This window comes from Ranitomeya imitator, chromosome 1, assembly GCF_032444005.1.
Source record: "Ranitomeya imitator isolate aRanImi1 chromosome 1, aRanImi1.pri, whole genome shotgun sequence".
Classification (NCBI taxonomy): Eukaryota; Metazoa; Chordata; class Amphibia; order Anura; family Dendrobatidae; genus Ranitomeya; species Ranitomeya imitator.
In genome coordinates this window covers 1,114,831,137-1,114,848,402 of record NC_091282.1, presented here as the reverse complement: position 1 = coordinate 1,114,848,402, position 17,266 = coordinate 1,114,831,137, and the positions used below count along the sequence as shown (strand labels likewise).

The window sequence follows — 17,266 nt, the reverse complement described above, 5'->3', positions numbered from 1 at the left end:
TAGAATTCCTATCCCAGAGTTTTTTTCTGGAGATAGATCTAGTTTTCTGAATTTTAGGAACAATTGAAAGTTGTTTCTTTCTTTAAAATCTCGGTCCTCTGGAGACCCTGCTCAGCAAGTCAAAATTGTTATATCTTTCCTGCGGGGTGACCCTCAGAATTGGGCATTTGCATTGGCACCAGGGGATCCTGCGTTGCTCAATGTGGATGCGTTTTTTCTGGCATTGGGTTTGCTCTATGAGGAACCTAACTTAGAGATTCAGGCTGAAAAAGCTTTATTGGCTCTCTCTCAGGGGCAAGATGAAGCAGAAATATATTGTCAGAAATTTGAAATGGTCGGTGCTTACTCAGTGGAATGAGTGCGCCCTGGCTGCAAGATTCAGAGATGGCCTTTCTGAGGCCATTAAAGATTTTATGGTGGGGTTCCCGGCGCCTACAGGTCTGAATGAGTCCATGACTATGGCTATTCAGATTGATCGGCGTTTACGGGAGCGCAAACCTGTGCACCATTTGGCGGTGTCTTCTGAACAGGCACCTGAGACAATGCAATGTGATAGAATTCAGTCCAGAAGTGAACGGCAAAACTATAGGCGGAAAAATGGGTTGTGTTTTTATTGTGGTGATTCAGCTCATGTTATATCAGCATGCTCTAAACGCACAAAAAAGGTTGATAAGTCTGTTGCCATTAGTACTTTACAGTCTAAGTTCATTCTGTCTGTGACTCTGATTTGTTCATTATCAGCCATTTCCGTCGATGCCTATGTGGATTCAGGCGCTGCCCTGAGTCTTATGGATTGGCCATTTGCCAACCGCTGTGGGTTTAGTCTGGAGCCCCTGGAAGTCCCTATTCCTTTGAAAGGAATTGACTCTACACCTTTGGCTATGAACAAACCTCAGTACTGGACACAAGTGACCATGCGTATGACTCCCGTTCATCAGGAGGTGATTCGCTTCCTGGTATTGTATAATTTTCATGATGTTCTAGTACTTGGTCTGCCATGGTTACAAACTCATAATCCAGTCCTTGACTGGAAAACAATGTCTGTGTTAAGCTGGGGATGTCAGGGGGTTCATGATGATGCACCTCCGATTTCTATCGCTTCATCTACTCCTTCTGAGGTTCCTGTATTTTTGTCTGATTATCGGGATGTTTTTGAGGAGCCTAAGCTCAATTCGCTTCCTCCTCACAGGGATTGCGATTGTGCTATAGATTTGATTCCTGGCAGTAAATTTCCTAAAGGACGTTTGTTCAATCTGTCAGTGCCAGAGCATACTGCTATGCGGGATTATGTTAAGGAGTCCTTGTAAAAGGGACATATCCGTCCATCTTCGTCCCCTTTGGGAGCAGGTTTTTTTTTCGTGGCCAAAAAAGATGGTTCCTTGAGGCCTTGTATAGATTACCGTCTTTTGAATAAGATTACAGTCAAATATCAGTATCCTTTGCCATTGTTGACTGATTTGTTCGCTCGCATTAAGGGGGCTAAATGGTTCACTAAGATTGATCTTCGGGGTGCGTATAATCTTGTGCGGATAAAGCAGGGTGATGAGTGGAAAACCGCATTTAATACGCCTGAGGGCCATTTTGAGTATTTGGTGATGCCTTTTGGACTTTCTAATGCTCCTTCTGTCTTCCAGTCCTTTATGCACGATATTTTCCGTGAATATCTGGATAAATTTATGATTGTGTATTTGGATGATGTTTTGGTTTTTTCTGATGACTGGGAGTCCCATGTTCAGCAGGTCAGGAAGGTGTTTCAGGTCCTGCAGGCCAATTCTTTGTTTGTAAAAGGTTCAAAGTGTCTCTTTGGAATCCAGAAGATTTCTTTTTTGGGGTATATTTTTTCCCCTTCTACTATTGAGATGGATCCCGTCAAGGTTCAGGCTATTTGTGACTGGAAGCAGCCTACATTTCTTAAGAGTCTACAGAAGTTCTTGGGCTTTGCTAATTTTTATCGTCGTTTCATAACTAATTTTTCTAGTGTTGTTAAGCCTTTGACGGATTTGACTAAGAAGGGTGCTGATGTTGCTGATTGGTCTCCTGCGGCTGTGGAGGCCTTTCAGGAACTTAAGCGCCGGTTTTCTTCTGCTCCTGTGTTGCGTCAGCCAGATGTTCCGCTTCCTTTTCAGGTTGAGGTTGATGCTTCCGAGATTGGTGCGGGGGCGGTTTTGTCGCAGAGAAGCTCCGATTGCTCAGTGATGAAGCCATGTGCGTTCTTTTCTAGAAAGTTTTCGCCCACTGAGCGGAATTATGATGTTGGCAATCGGGAGCTTTTGGCCATGAAGTGGGCATTTGAGGAGTGGCGTCATTGGCTTGAGGGTGCTAGACATCGTGTGGTGGTCTTGACTGATCACAAAAATCTGATTTACCTTGAGTCTGCCAAGCGTCTGAATCCTAGACAGGCTCGTTGGTCACTGTTTTTCTCCCGTTTCGATTTTGTGGTTTCATACCTGCCAGGTTCAAAGAATGTGAAGGCGGATGCTCTTTCTAGGAGTTTTGTGCCTGATTCCCCTGGAAATTCTGAGCCCACTGGTATCCTTAGGGATGGGGTGATTTTGTCGGCTGTCTCCCCAGACTTGCGACGTGCTTTGCAGGAGTTTCAGGCGGATAAACCTGATCGTTGTCCGCCTGAAAGACTGTTTGTTCCGGATAATTGGACCAGTAGAGTCATCTCCGAGGTCCATTCTTCTGTGTTGGCAGGTCATCCTGGAATATTTGGTACTAGAGACTTGGTGGCCAGGTCTTTTTGGTGGCCTTCCTTGTCGAGGGATGTGCGTTCTTTTGTGCAGTCTTGTGAAGTTTGCGCTCGGGCTAAGCCTTGCTGTTCTCGGGCCAGTGGATTGTTGTCACCTTTGCCTATCCCGAAGAGGCCTTGGACGCACATTTCCATGGACTTTATTTCGGATCTCCCTGTCTCTCAAAAAATGTCCGTCATCTGGGTTGTGTGTGACCGCTTTTCTAAGATGGTTCATCTGGTACCCTTGCCTAAGTTACCTTCCTCCTCTGAGTTGGTCCCTCTGTTTTTTCAGAACGTGGTTCGTTTGCATGGGATTCCGGAGAACATCGTTTCTGATAGCGGATCCCAGTTTGTGTCTAGATTTTGGCGGACGTTCTGTGCTAAGATGGGCATTGATTTGTCCTTTTCGTCTGCATTCCATCCTCAGACAAATGGCCAGACGGAACGAACTAATCAGACCTTGGAAACTTATTTAAGGTGTTTTGTTTCTGCTGATCAAGATGACTGGGTTACCTTTTTGCCGCTTGCCGAATTTGCCCTTAATAATCGGGCTAGTTCTGCTACCTTGGTTTCTCCTTTCTTTTGTAATTCGGGGTTTCATCTTCGTTTTTCCTCTGGTCAGGTGGAGCCTTCTGATTGTCCTGGAGTGGACATGGTGGTGGATAGGTTGCATCAGATTTGGAGTCATGTGGTGGACAATTTGAAGTTGTCCCAGGAGAGGGCTCAGCAGTTTGCTAATCGCCGTCGCCGCGTGGGTCCTCGACTTCATGTTGGGGACTTGGTGTGGTTGTCTTCTCGTTTTGTTCCTATGAAGGTCTCTTCTCCTAAGTTCAAGCCTCGGTTCATCGGTCCCTATAGGATCTTGGAAATTCTTAACCCTGTGTCGTTTCGTTTGGATCTCCCGGCATCGTTTGCTATTCATAATGTGTTCCATCGGTCGTTGTTGCGGAGGTATGAGGTACCTGTTGTTCCTTCGCTTGAACCTCCTGCTCCGGTGCTGGTGGAGGGAGAATTGGAGTATGTTGTGGAGAAGATCTTGGATTCTCGTGTTTCCAGACGGAAACTCCAATATTTGGTCAAGTGGAAGGGTTATGGTCAGGAGGATAATTCTTGGGTGGTTGCCTCTGATGTTCATGCTGCTGATTTGGTCTGTGCATTTCATAGGGCTCATCCTGGTCGCCCTGGTGGTTCTCGTGAGGGTTCGGTGACCCCTCCTCAAGGGGGGGGTACTGTTGTGGATTCTGTTTTTGGGCTCCCTCTGGTGGTTACGGATGGTGCTGGGTGACTTGTGTTTTCTGCGGTCTCTGGTGTCCACCTGTTCTATCAGGATATGGGAGTTTCCTATTTAACCTGGCTTTCTTGTCATTTCCTCGCCGGCTATCAGTGTAATCAGTGTGTCTTGTTACCTCTGCTTCCCGCTTCTGTTATCTTCAGGACAAGCTAAGTTTTTGATTTTCCTGTTCCACGTTTTGCTTAATTTTTGTCTTAGTCCAGCTTGCAGATATGTGATTCCTTTTTGCTGGTTGCTCTAGTGGGCTGATATTACTCCTCATGTTCCATGAGTTGGCACATGAGTTCAAGTAATTTCAGGATGGTTTTTTGTAGGGCTTTTCGCTGACCGCGCAGTTCACTTTTGTATCCTCTGCTATCTAGCTTTAGCGGGCCTCATTTTGCTGAATCTGTTTTCATAACTACGTATGTGCTTTCCTCTCATTTCACCGTCATTACATGTGGGGGGCTGCTATTTCTGTGGGGTGTTTCTCTGGAGGCAAGAGAGGTCTGTGTTTCTTCTAATAGGGGAAGTTAGTCCTTCGGCTGGCGCGAGACGTCTAGGAATCATCGTAGGCACGTTCCCCGGCTACAGCTAGTTGTGTGTTAGGTTCAGGATCGCGGTCAGCTCAGTTTCCATCACCCTAGAGCTTGTTTTGTTTTTTGTGCTTGTCCTTTTGTGATCTCCTGCCATTGGGATCATGACAGACTAGGTACACTGGGGTGAAGACTTAGCTCCCCGGGAGAGACAGCAGGCGGAGGAGTTGTTGAGGCAGCGACAGAGGATGTTTTCGGGGAAACCCGGGTACACTCACCTGGCACAACACAAGGTTGAGACCCAAGATCAGACCCCCCTGCGACAACCCCCCTTCCGCGTCCCTGAGTCTGTACGAGAAGGGATGCGACAAGAGATACAAGAGATGTTGCGTTTAGGGGTCATTGACGAGTCAGATAGTCCCTGGGCATCCCCCATAGTGTTAGTGCCCAAGAAGGATGGGACTACACGGTTTTGTGTAGACTATCATAAGCTCAATGAGAAAACAGTGACGGATGCGTAGTATTTGACCACCATCGATCTATGCAAAGGCTACTGGCAGATTCCCCTTAGTCCTGATGCTATTCCCAAGTCAGCATTTGTCACCCCGTTTGGCTTATTCCAGTTTCGAGTTATGCCATTTGGGATTAAGACTGCCCGGCGACCTTCCAGAGGCTGGCTGACCGGCTTCTGGATGGTCTCCAGGACTATGCGTGTGCCTACCTGGATGACATAGCCATCTACAGCGCAACATGGGAAGAGCATCTAAATCACCTAGAGACAGTATTGGGCAGGATCCACAAGGCCGGAATCACCCTGAACCCAAACAAGCGTCACGTGGGCAAAGCAGAGGTTCAGTATTTAGGGCATTGGGTGGGAAGTGGTAAACAGAGACCAGAACCAGCCAAGATTGAGGCCATAGCCAAATGGCCCACCACACGCACTAAAACACAGGTCATGGCGTTTCTAGGGACAGCGGGGTATTACAGGAAATTCGTTCCCAATTACAGCAGCGTAGCCAAGCCCCTCACTGATCTGACCCGTAAGAACCAACCCCGCCAGGTAACCTGGACCCCAGAGTGTGAGGAAGCCTTCCGCCAGCTAAAGGACGCCCTCACCAATACCCCTGTATTGGCCGCACCCGATCCAACTAAAACGTTTCCTGGTCCACACAGATGCTTCTATGTTTGGATTGGGGGCATGTTATGATCTGGTGGCCTAGGAGCAGCATGTGACGTACTCTGGAGAAGGTGGTACCTGTACTGACCGCAGACCCTGAACTTATCACCGCAACTAGAAGTAGCCGTGGGATGTACCTAACGCTCCCTAGACACCTCGACACGGCCTAAGGACTAACTTCCCCTAAAGATAGAAACGGGAAAACTATCTTGCCTCAGACAAAATCCCCAAAGGATAGACAGCCCCCCACAAATATTGACTGTGAGAGGAGAGGGAAATGACATACGCAGACTGAAATCAGGATTTAGCAAAGGAGGCCTTTTTAGCTAAAAAGAAAGAATAGGACAGAGTACTATGCGGTCAGTATTAAAACACTAGAAAATATCCACCACAGAAAATACAAATCTCCACATCTGACTAAAGACATGGAGGGGATATCTGCATCTCCAGAGATACAGCTTGGCTGCAAAAAATCCTTACACAGACAAAGCTGGACAAGACAAAACATGAAAATGCACAGAACTATAAGGCCCACAGCATGTGGACAGCAAAAACAAAGCCAGAACTTATCTTTGATGAAAAGAACAGCAAACAGGAGAGACCAGTCAGGGATGTGAATCCTCCAAAAACAATGGACAACTGGCACTGACTAAAGGATCAAACAAGACTAAAATAGCCCAGTCCAAATTGCAATAAGTGGACACACCTGACAAATGCTGCGATCCAAAGACAGCAGCACTACCACTCATAACCACCGGAGGGAGCCCAAGAGCAGAATTACAACAGGGGCAGTACTGAGCCAAGTCGGGCCAGACGACCAAGAACACCCGTTAGCTTACCTGAGTCGGAAACTACTGCCCCGTGAAGTGAGCTATGCGGCCATCGAGAAGGAGTGCCTGGCAATAGTATGGGCACTCAAAAAGTTACAACCATATTTGTATGGACGACAGTTTTCCCTCCTAACGGACCATAATCCCCTAGTCTGGCTTAATCAGGTCTCCAGAGACAACGCCAGATTACTGCGGTGGAGTTTAGCCCTACAACCTCTGGACTTCACCATCCACTACAGACCCAGCAAACAAAACGGTACTGCCGATGTACTAAGTCGAAAAACGGAACTCGTACCAACCCCATAAACTTTGGTCATCCCCAAACCGATCCGTTAAGGATCAGACTGTGTATGCCAATCGCGTCGCTGAAAAGGGGAGCCGTGTTAAAGAACCCCCCAGCACCAAGAATGTTATGCAGTATATGTATGTATAATAGTTTCCATGTGAAATGCATCAGTCCACAGGCTGCGCCCCTGGACAAGATATTCTCTTTCTGACCTCCCCCCACCTTTGTAATTCCCACAGTAAATAGCGGCAGGCTCCGGCCCCCTGCGGCTATTGTCATGTATGTCTGGCCAGCTGTTTTCCTATTTTAGACTGGAAATACCTGGAGTAGCAGTCAGCTTTTATATGCTCCTATGTAATCAAGAAATCCTAGCCAGCGTCCTTCATTCAGAATCCAGCAAAAGCAGAATGGACCTCCTGAAACAGGGGGGGTGCTTAAAGAGGTACTACAGCACAGTAGACCCCGTTACACCATAGATATGATATAAGTTTGGGAGAAAACTACTCCCAGATTCGCTTCACACATTTGCCATAGCTACAATACCCAGATAGATTAGTGAAATTAGGATTATTTAGTCTAGAAAAAAGACGACTGAGGGGCGATCTAATAACCATGTATAAGTATATAAGGGGACAATACAAATATCTCGCTGAGGATCTGTTTATACCAAGGGAGGTGAAGGTCACAAGGGGGCATTCTTTGCGTCTGGAGGAGAGAAGGTTTTTCCACCAACATAGAAGAGGATTCTTTACTGTTAGGGCGGTGAGAATCTGGAATTGCTTGCCTGAGGAGGTGGTGATGGCGAACTCAGTCGAGGGGTTCAAGAGAGGCCTGGATGTCTTCCTAGAGCAGAACAATATTGTATCATACAATTATTAGGTTCTGTAGAAGGACGTAGATCTGGGGATTTATTATGATGGAATATAGGCTGAACTGGATGGACAAATGTCTTTTTTTGGCCTTAGTAACTATGTTACTATGTTACATTTGGCTTCATCTGTTTTCTGTACAGTAGGTATTAGGTTTTTTCACATTCTTTTTGCAATACATGTCAAAAGGCTCACCCAAGGCTATACCGTTACTTGTGATTATTGGGAATTTGATGTCTGGGGCCTCTTAAAAGCTAAGGGACCATGGCAGTTCTTCCTGCACTCCTGATACTGGGCTGTCAGTTTAAAAATAACATTAAAAAGACCCCCACCCCAAAATAAAAACCTCCATTAATGATTCGAGTATCCATTGGGGTTATCTCTGATACAGGCACTAATCCCAGAACTGCGGCTGTTAAAGGGAATCTCTCAGGCTACTTTCACACTGGCGTTTTTTTTAATACGTCGCAATGCGTCGTTTAGGGGAAAAAACGCATCCTGCAAAGTTGTTTGCAGGATGCGTTTTTGCCCCATAGAGTTACATTACCGACGCATTGCGACGTATTGACACACGTCGCAACCGACGGGCCGAATCCGACGCTAGTGTGAAAGTAGTCTCGCCAGGTTTTGGCTGCTCCATCTGAGAGCAGCATGGAGTTGTGGCAGAGAACCAAATTCCAGCGTTGTATCACTTATTTTACCTGGTGCTGCAGTTCTCATTAACAAGTGTATGTTCTGCAGATCTAGCAGTTCTCTAATGTTGAGCTCTGTATAACCCCATCCACACCACTGATTGGCAGCTTTCTGTGTACACTCTGCTTAAATCTCTTAGTAACTTCTACTTGGATAAAAAGACCTCCTAGGATGTGATTTTTTTAATTGGCAGAATATTTTTTTTTAATTGACAGCAATATCCTAGTAAAAACATGTTTTATTTTTCATATTATATCATATATTTTAGCTCTATGTAAAAAATAAAAAAATCTAATAATTCATTACCTATAAAAGTTCTGAGTTCCATCAGAGCGTCTCTGAAAGACTGTCCATCCACCTCCCTCAGACATGTCACAAAATGCAGAATATGAGCTGTTGCTCTGCAGGGGTTTAATTTGGTAGAATCCACTTTGTTTGTGTCCATCATTGTAGATCTCTCCACAGTCTGTTGAAAAAGCAATAAAAAAAGTAACAATAATGACCCTAGGGCTATGTTCACAAGTTGTGTATTTGCTGCGTTTTTTTATTAAGCAGCTTACAAAAAGCAGGTTTTGCTTAGTTTTTGCTGCATTTTTACTGCGTTGTTTGTCAGGGTATATTTGTCTCTTGTGCATGCTAATAAATTTACGTGCATATAAAAATAATCTGATTCGAATTCATCAGGTTTTAGCACCAAAAATGCAGCAAAACCTGATACCTGTGTTTCTTACAGCCCTTTTACAGCTTTTTTTGATGCTGAAAATGACTTGCTGCATTTTACAAAAGCGCAGCTCTTTGACAAAACGGTCAGGAAAACAAAACAAGGTGTGTGCACAAGATTTCTGAATTGTCATAGACTTTGCTGGTACTGTGAAAAGCAGCTAAAAATTTGAATAAAAAACACTGCAAAAATGTAATATGTGAACATAGCCTAAGGGTATGTTTCCACGATCCGGAAGTGGCAGGAAGGAAGCAGCATATGTTATCTGAATCCAAAGTGCTACCGTCTATTGAAGGCAGGAAAATCCGCATGTGTTCACTGAAACGTGTAACTTTACCGCATTCAATACATTCTATTGCTTCAATATCTGTTGCGGATATAGAAATTGACATGCTGCAGTCTTGAAAGACGCGCCGAACGTTAGTGTCCGCGGGTGATCCACAGGCGACTGTGCACAGATAGTGGATTTCTACAAATCCCTTCCGCTATGCTGTCACAGCTCGCTGCTGCATATATACGCAGCGTCAAACCCACAGCAGTTTCTGATTGTGAGCACGTACTTTATACTGAGTTTTAATTCGAACAGCCTGATGCTTTTCTCTCTTTTATCTGTCTGGGCACGGAGGGGGAAATCGAGAGGCCATGTGTAATGTGTATGGGGCCATTACTTGGAGTAGATGTAAATTCTAGGAGGTAGAATTCCCGCTCTTACTTCTAAAGGTACCGTCACACTAGACGATATCGCTAGCGATCCGTGACGTTGCAGCGTCCTCGCTAGCGATATCGTCCAGTGTGACAGGCAGCAGCGATCAGGCCCCTGCTGTGCTGTCGCTGGTCGGGGAAGAAAGTCCAGAACTTTATTTGGTCGCTGGACTCCCCGTAGACATCGCTGAATCGGCGTGTGTGACACCGATTCAGCGATGTCTTCGCTGGTAACCAGGGTAAACATCGGGTAACTAAGCGCAGGGCCGCGCTTAGTAACCCGATGTTTACCCTGGTTACCATCGTTAAAGTAAAAAAAAACAAACACTACATACTTACCTACAGCCGTCTGTCCTCCAGCGCTGTGCTCTGCACTACTCCTGTACTGGCTGTGAGCACAGCGGCCGGAAAGCAGAGCGGTGACGTCACCGCTCTGCTTTCCGGCTGACCGACTCTCACAGCCAGTACAGGAGGAGAGCAGAGCACAGCGCTGGAGGACAGACGGCTGTAGGTAAGTATCTAGTGTTTGTTTTTTTTTACTTTTAGGATGGTAACCAGGGTAAACATCGGGTTACTAAGCGCGGCCCTGCGCTTAGTTACCCGATGTTTACCCTGGTTACCGGCATCGTTGGTCGCTGGAGAGCGGTCTGTGTGACAGCTCTCCAGCGACCAAACAGCGACGCTGCAGCGATCCGGATCGTTGTCGGTATCGCTGCAGCGTCGCTAAGTGTGACGGTACCTTAAGCACACAAAGAGCACTCACAGGTAATGTGATAAGTACCGCACATGAAAGATAAGGTCAGTGATTGGCTTCAATGGTCATGTGCCAATACGACACATCATTGCTGGCAGCTAGGAAAATACGACTGGCAGGGGACTACCTGAGCATCTACATCATAAAGGGAATCTATCAGCAGATTTTTTCTATGTAACATGAGGGCAGGAAGAGTTAGGGCTCCTTTCCACTTGCTAGAAAAAAAAAGGTCCAATTTACGGACCGAAAAAAATGGATGTAACGTATGCGATTGTCATGCGAGTGTCATGCGATTTTATTATTGCAACATCCGTATGACATCAGTATTCCTGTCCGATTTTTACGCACGGGTGTCCTTTGAAAAGCCGGTAATTCAGCGCAGTGTACAGTAAAATCCCACTGACAGGTTAGATTAGAGTAGATATATACACATAGAATACGTATATATACATATATATATGTCAGGGAGACACACATATATATATATATATATATATATATTTATATTTAATGCAGCGCTAGATAGCAGAAAAGTCGGTAATTCAATTGCCGGCTTTTGGTATCTCCTTCCTAAACCCGACATGATATGAGGCATGGTTTACATACAGTAAACCATCTCATATCCCTTTTTTTTGCATATTCCACACTACTAATGTTAATAGTGTGTATGTGCAAAATTTGGGTGCTCTAGCTTTAAATTTAAGGGTTAAATCGCGGAAAAAATTGGCGTGGGCTCCCACGCAATTTTCTCTGCCAGAATGGTAAAGCCAGTGACTGAGGGCAGATATTAATAGCCTGGAGAGGGTCCATAGTTATTGCCCCTCCCCCCTGGCTAAAAACCTCTGCCCCCAGCCACCCCAGAAAAGGCACATCTGGAAGATGCGCCTATTCTGGCACTTGGCCACTCTCTTCCCATTCCCGTGTAGCTGTGGGATATGGGGTAATGAAGGGTTAATGTCACCTTGCTATTGTGAGGTGACATTAAGCCAAATTAATAATGGAGAGGCGTCAATTATGACACCTATCCATTATTAATCCAATAGTATGAAATGGTTAAAAAACAAACACACACATTATTACAAAGTATTTTAATGGCATGTCACCTATTGAATAACATTGGTCCGAGTGCAATCCAATTTTTTATCGGATTGCACTCGTCCGTTTTCCTCGCAAGTGGAAAGGAGCCCTTAGGGGCTAAGACACTGATTCCAGTGATATGTCACTTATGAGGCTGCGTGCTGTTGTTTCAGTACAATGAGTGTTTTATCTGCAGGTGATTATCAGTGCCTGGACAGGCGCCCTCGTGAGCCCTGGTCCAACCATGTATCCAACAACAACTAACAGCTTACTGTAAATATACAATGTACACAGAGAGTTGCTAATCCGGGGTGCCGACGGGGGCAGCTTTCTGAGCTCTGCTACATGCCACATCTAAAAACACTGATAGTTTCACAACTGCTGCACCCAGGAAACTAAATGACACATTGTTGCATTCAGTGTCTCTTTCTCAACATTATGCTTCTCTCAGATAAGTTAGCAAAAACTTTGTGACAAATTCACTTTATACTCTCAGAAAATTTTCCGGTGATGTTTTTACACCATAAAGGGAGATTGGAGCTCTAAGGTACTGACCCAACAGGACAGCCGCTGCCTATATGGCCTATTACTTCACATGGACATAATAGAGAGAAGAGTCAGCAATAATGTGTAGGACTGAACATTACTTTTTTCTGTTTGGGAATAAATGAGATTCTGACCTGCATATGTTCTTTTGTCTACGAGGTCGATTACTGCCATGTCATCTCCTCGATCCATGAACTGGAGCTCCTTTTCTTGCAAGAGATTCTCAATTTTTATTTGTTGTAATTTAGTTTGGTGCTCGAGAAGTCTCAGTTGGGCCTTCAACCTCAGCTGTTCTTGAAGACACTCTTCCAAGGCCTTCAAATCACAAAAGGTGTACATACAAAATGTTTTCACAAAGAAGTAAATTTAAAAAATCCTAATAATTCTTTAAAGAAAAAGGTTGAAGTTTGGTAGAGGAAGTCTGATAAAAAGCTTAAACAAATTAGCACAATTCGTTATGATCCAGAAAAATAAAATCTTTTTTTTGTGCGCTCTATGAGCGGAGACCTCTAGAATTGACCGTGTACAGATGTGCTGGGAAATACCTGACATACACAAGGAAAATGTTGGAGAAATTGTTTACCGTTTTACAGTCATGGCCCAAATTTTTGAGAATGACACCAAAATTATATTTTCACATGATCTGCTGCCCTCTGGTTTTTATTAGTGTTTGTCTGATGTTTATATCACATACAGAAATATAATTGCAATCATATTATGAGCACCAATAGGTTATATTGACAGTTAGAATGAGTTAATGCAGCAAGTCAATATTTGCAGTGTTGACCCTTCTTCTTCAAGACCTCTGCAATTCTCCCTGGCATGCTCTCAAACAACTTCTGGACCAAATCCTGACTGATAGCAGCCCATTCTTGCATAATCAATGCTTGCATTTTGCCAGAATTTGTTGGTTTTTGGTTGTCCACCCGTCTCTTGATGATTGACCACAAGTTCTCAATGGGATTAAGATCTGGGGAGTTTCCAGGCCATGGACCCAAAATCTCTATGTTTTGTTCCATGAGCCATTTAGTTATCACCTTTGCTTTATGGCAAGGTGCTCCATCATGCTGGAAAAGGCATTGTTGGGCGCCAAACTGCTCTTGGACGGTTGGGAGAAGTTGCTCTTGGAGGACATTCTGGTACCATTCTTTATTCATGGCTGTGTTTTTAGGCAAGACTGTGAGTGAGCCGATTCCCTTGGCTGAGAAGCAACCCCACACATGAATGGTTTCAGGATGCTTTACAGTTGGCATGAGACAAGACTGGTGGTAGCGCTCACCTCTTCTTCTCCGAATAAGCTGTTTTCCAGATGTCCCAAACAAAAAAGGGGATTCATCAGAGAAAATGACTTTGCCCCAGTCCTCAGCAGTCCACTCCCTGTACCTTTTGCAGAATATCAGTCGGTCCCTGATGTTTTTTCTGGAGAGAAGTGGCTTCTTTGTTGCCCTCCTTGAAACCAGGCCTTACTCAAAGAGTCTCCGCCTCACAGTGCGTGCAGAAGCACTCACACCAGCCTGCTGCCATTCCTGAGCAAGCTCGGCACTGCTGGTAGTCCAATCCCGCAGCTGAAACAGTTTTAAGATACGGTCCTGGCGCTTGCTGGTCTTTCTTGGGCGCCCTGGAGCCTTTTTGACAACAATTATAACAGTGGATTGTCGATTGGGATAGGCTGCACCTCAATGGGGAGGGTGCAGCTGTGCTTGGGAAAAAATGGTAAAACGGATGGAGGAGCTTTTAAACTGGGATCTGAGGGGGAGGAAGGCTAGTTATGCTAATAAGGGGATAGATAGAGTAGACAGAGAGAGGGAGGCAGTAGGAGTAAATGAGGATTTAGGGGGATGGAATATGCAAGGAAAGAAGGGAGCTGAGAAGCAGTAACAAATGTGCTAATTATATTAAATGTAGAAGTGCTTCTCACAAAATTAGAATATCATCAAAAAGTTAATTTATTTCAGTTCTTCAATACAAAAAGTGAAACTCATATATTATATAGAGTCATTAGAGAGTGATCTATTTCAAGTGTTTATTTCTGTTAATGTTTATGATTATGGCTTACAGCCAATGAAAAGCCAAAAGTCATTATCTCAGTAACTTAGAATAATTAACAAATACACCTACAAAGGCTTCCTAAGTGTTAAGAAAGGTCCTTTAGTCTGTTTCAGTAGGCTCCACAATCATGGGGAAGACTGCTGACTTGACAGATGTCCAGAAGGCAGTTATTGACACACTCCACAAGGAGGGTAAGCCACAAAAGGTCATTGCTAAAGAACCTGGTTGTTCAGAGTGCTGTATCCAAGCATATTAATGGAAAGTTGAGTGGAAGGAAAAAGTGTGATAGAAAAAGGTGCACAAGCAATCGGGATAACTGCAGCCTTGAAAGAAGTGTTAAGAAGAGGCCATTCAAATATGTGGGGGAGTTTCACAAGGAGTGGACTGCTGCTGGAGTCATTGCTTCAAGAGCCACCACATACAGATGTATCCAGGACATGGGCTACAAGTGTTGCATTCCTTGGGTCAAGCCACTCATGACCAATGGACAACGCCAGAAGCGTCTTACCTGGGTCACGGAGAAAAACAACTGGACTGTTGCTCAGTTGTCCAAGGTGTTGTTCTCAGATGAAAGTAAATTTTGCATTTCATTTGGAAATCAAAGTCCCAGAGTCTGGAGGAAGAGTGGAGAGGCCACAATCCAAGCTGCTTGAGGTCCAGTGTGAAGATATCCAGCAAAATCTGAACTCCAATATGGTGCTTCTGAGCTTTGCACTGTGCCCTAAAGAAGTTTTCAACCACATTTGGAGTATCCGTGTTCTCAAGAGAAATTGCACAACATATTTTGGGGTCCATTTTCTCCTGCTGTCCTTGTGAAAATGAAAAAATGTGGGGCTAAAACAACATTTTTGTGAGAAAAATAAATATTTTTACATTTTTCCAGATCAATGTAAAATTCTGTGAAGCACCTGTGGATTGAATGTGCTCATCACACATCTAGATAAATTCCTTGAGGGCGTCTAGTTTTCAAAATGGGGTCATTTGTTGGGGATTTCTACTATTTACGCACATCAGGGATCTCCATACGTGACATGACATACGAAGACAATTCCATCAAAGTCTCCATTCCCAAACTTCTCTCTTTCCCTTCTGAGCCCTGCCGTGCACCCAAACAGTAGTTTTCCCCACATATGGTGTATCTACTTACTCCGGAGAAATTGCACAATAGATTTTGGGGTCCATTTTCTTCTGTTACCTTTGTGAAAGTGCAAAATTTGAGGCTAAAAGAACATTTTTGTGGGAAAAATGTTAATTTTTTATTTTCACAGCTCTGCGTTATAAACTTCTGGGAAGCACCTGGGTGTTCAAGGGGCTCACCACACATCAAAATACATTCCTTAAAGGGTCAAGTTTCCAAAATGGGGTCACTTGTGGAAAGTTTCCTCTGTTTAGGCACATCAGGGGATCTCCAAATGCTACATGGTGTCCACTAATGTTTCCAGCCAATATTGCGCACCAAACTTCAAATGGCACTCCTTCCCTTTTGAGCCATGCCGTGCACCCAAACTGACACTTTTCAGAATTGTAACATTTGGTTTGTCATGAAGGTGACAACAGGCTTCGGAGTGAAAGGGTTAAGCATGCCAGTATAAAGAAGGAAACATTTTTAAGCTAACCTCTGTGATTTATACTATCCCTTATTAATCACAGACAGCACAAAAATATTTACATTTTTTACATTTGCTTCTTAAAACCAGAAGTTTTCAGGAATACATAGCAGATGTGCTCATGGTAAAAAGCCAAAAACACAGAGACAGAGCGAGAAAGAGTTAGAAGATAGATCCTTTGTGCCAACAAAAATTATCTTAAAAAAAAAATAATAAAAATGTCACATTGAAATAAAAAATATTAACAAGGCAAGAAAATTGGTAAAGGAATATTCTTTTGTGTTATAAAAGGTTATCACTCATATACGGAATATATGATAAGTTACAGATAGATGGAGGTCCCACCACTGAGACCCCACTGATTGTCAGAACAGCACACTTTTCTCCCCTATGATTATGCTCAGTTTCTGTGCTATTCATTCCCAATAGGACAGCTTAGTGCCGCACTCCCTGTATGAATTGAGCAGCGGAGGCAGTTATGTTCTATTCAGACAGAAGGGAGGAAGAAGTGCCCCCTTCTTGCAATCAACTGAGCTCCCAGTGGTCAGGCAACACCGATCTAGAGAGACCGTACTGGGCCATCGGCCCCTTTAAGGGAGGCTGACATGACAAGGAGACGAGGGAATACAGAAGCGGATAGGGTTTGTAAGAAATTAAGGGGTTAATGGCATTTTGAGATAGGTTGGAGTGATGAGGTCACAGGGGGGCAGAGGCGGGTTCAAGGGGACAGTATAAAAACAGGGATTTTTGTGTTACTCACCGTAAAATCCTTTTCTCCGAGTCGTTCATTGGGTGACACAGGACTGTGGGTGTATGCTACTGCCGCCAGGAGGCTGACACTAAGTAGACATAAAAAAAGTTATCTCCTCCTCCATAGTATACACCTTGACACTGGCCCTGACAGCTCCAGTTTGGTGCACAAGCAGTAGGAGATAGAGAAAACAAAACAGCATTAGAGCAAAGACAACATGTCTAGAATAACACTACAGTCTGAACAACCCCATAGACAAATAACAAGATGAATAGGGAGGAAGCTGTGTCCCCCAATGAACGACTCGGAGAAAAGGATTTTACGGTGAGTAACACAAAAATCCCTGTTTCTCCATCGTCTCATTGGGGGACACAGGACTGTGGGATGTCCCAAAGCAGTCCCAGGGTGGGAAGAAGACTCACTGGAATAAACCCCTAGGCACTTACCGCCTATAGGTGCAATACCGCAGCCTGCAGAATTCTCCTTCCCAAACTTGCATCAGCAGAGGCCTGAGTGTGGATATTATAATGTTTAGAAAGGGTGTGCAGACTGGACCAAGTTGCCGCTTTGCAAACCTGCTCTGCTGAAGCTTGATGCCGAAGAGCCCAGGAAGCCCCTACCGCTCGAGTAGAGTGTGCCCTGATCCCAGCCGGGATGGCTGTAC

At 44.6% G+C, this 17,266-nt stretch overlaps 1 protein-coding gene across 11 annotated transcripts in view; it reads right to left on the bottom strand.

Moving 5' to 3' along the window:
- Window positions 1-17,266, bottom strand: part of FGL1 (fibrinogen like 1) — a 165,347-nt gene that overhangs the window by 57,103 nt on the left and 90,978 nt on the right. For 7 of the 11 annotated variants that reach the window (XM_069744383.1, XM_069744384.1, XM_069744386.1 and 4 more), the window contains 2 exons: window positions 12,330-12,510; window positions 8,702-8,861 (listed from right to left, as the gene is read on the bottom strand). The exons of 2 other annotated variants lie outside the window; for them this stretch is intronic. In XM_069744383.1, coding sequence (XP_069600484.1) covers window positions 8,702-8,861; window positions 12,330-12,510 — 341 coding nt within the window. The remainder of the gene's footprint in view (window positions 1-8,701; window positions 8,862-12,329; window positions 12,511-17,266) is intronic. 2 more of the 11 variants (XM_069744392.1, XM_069744393.1) reach the window with 1 other exon arrangement.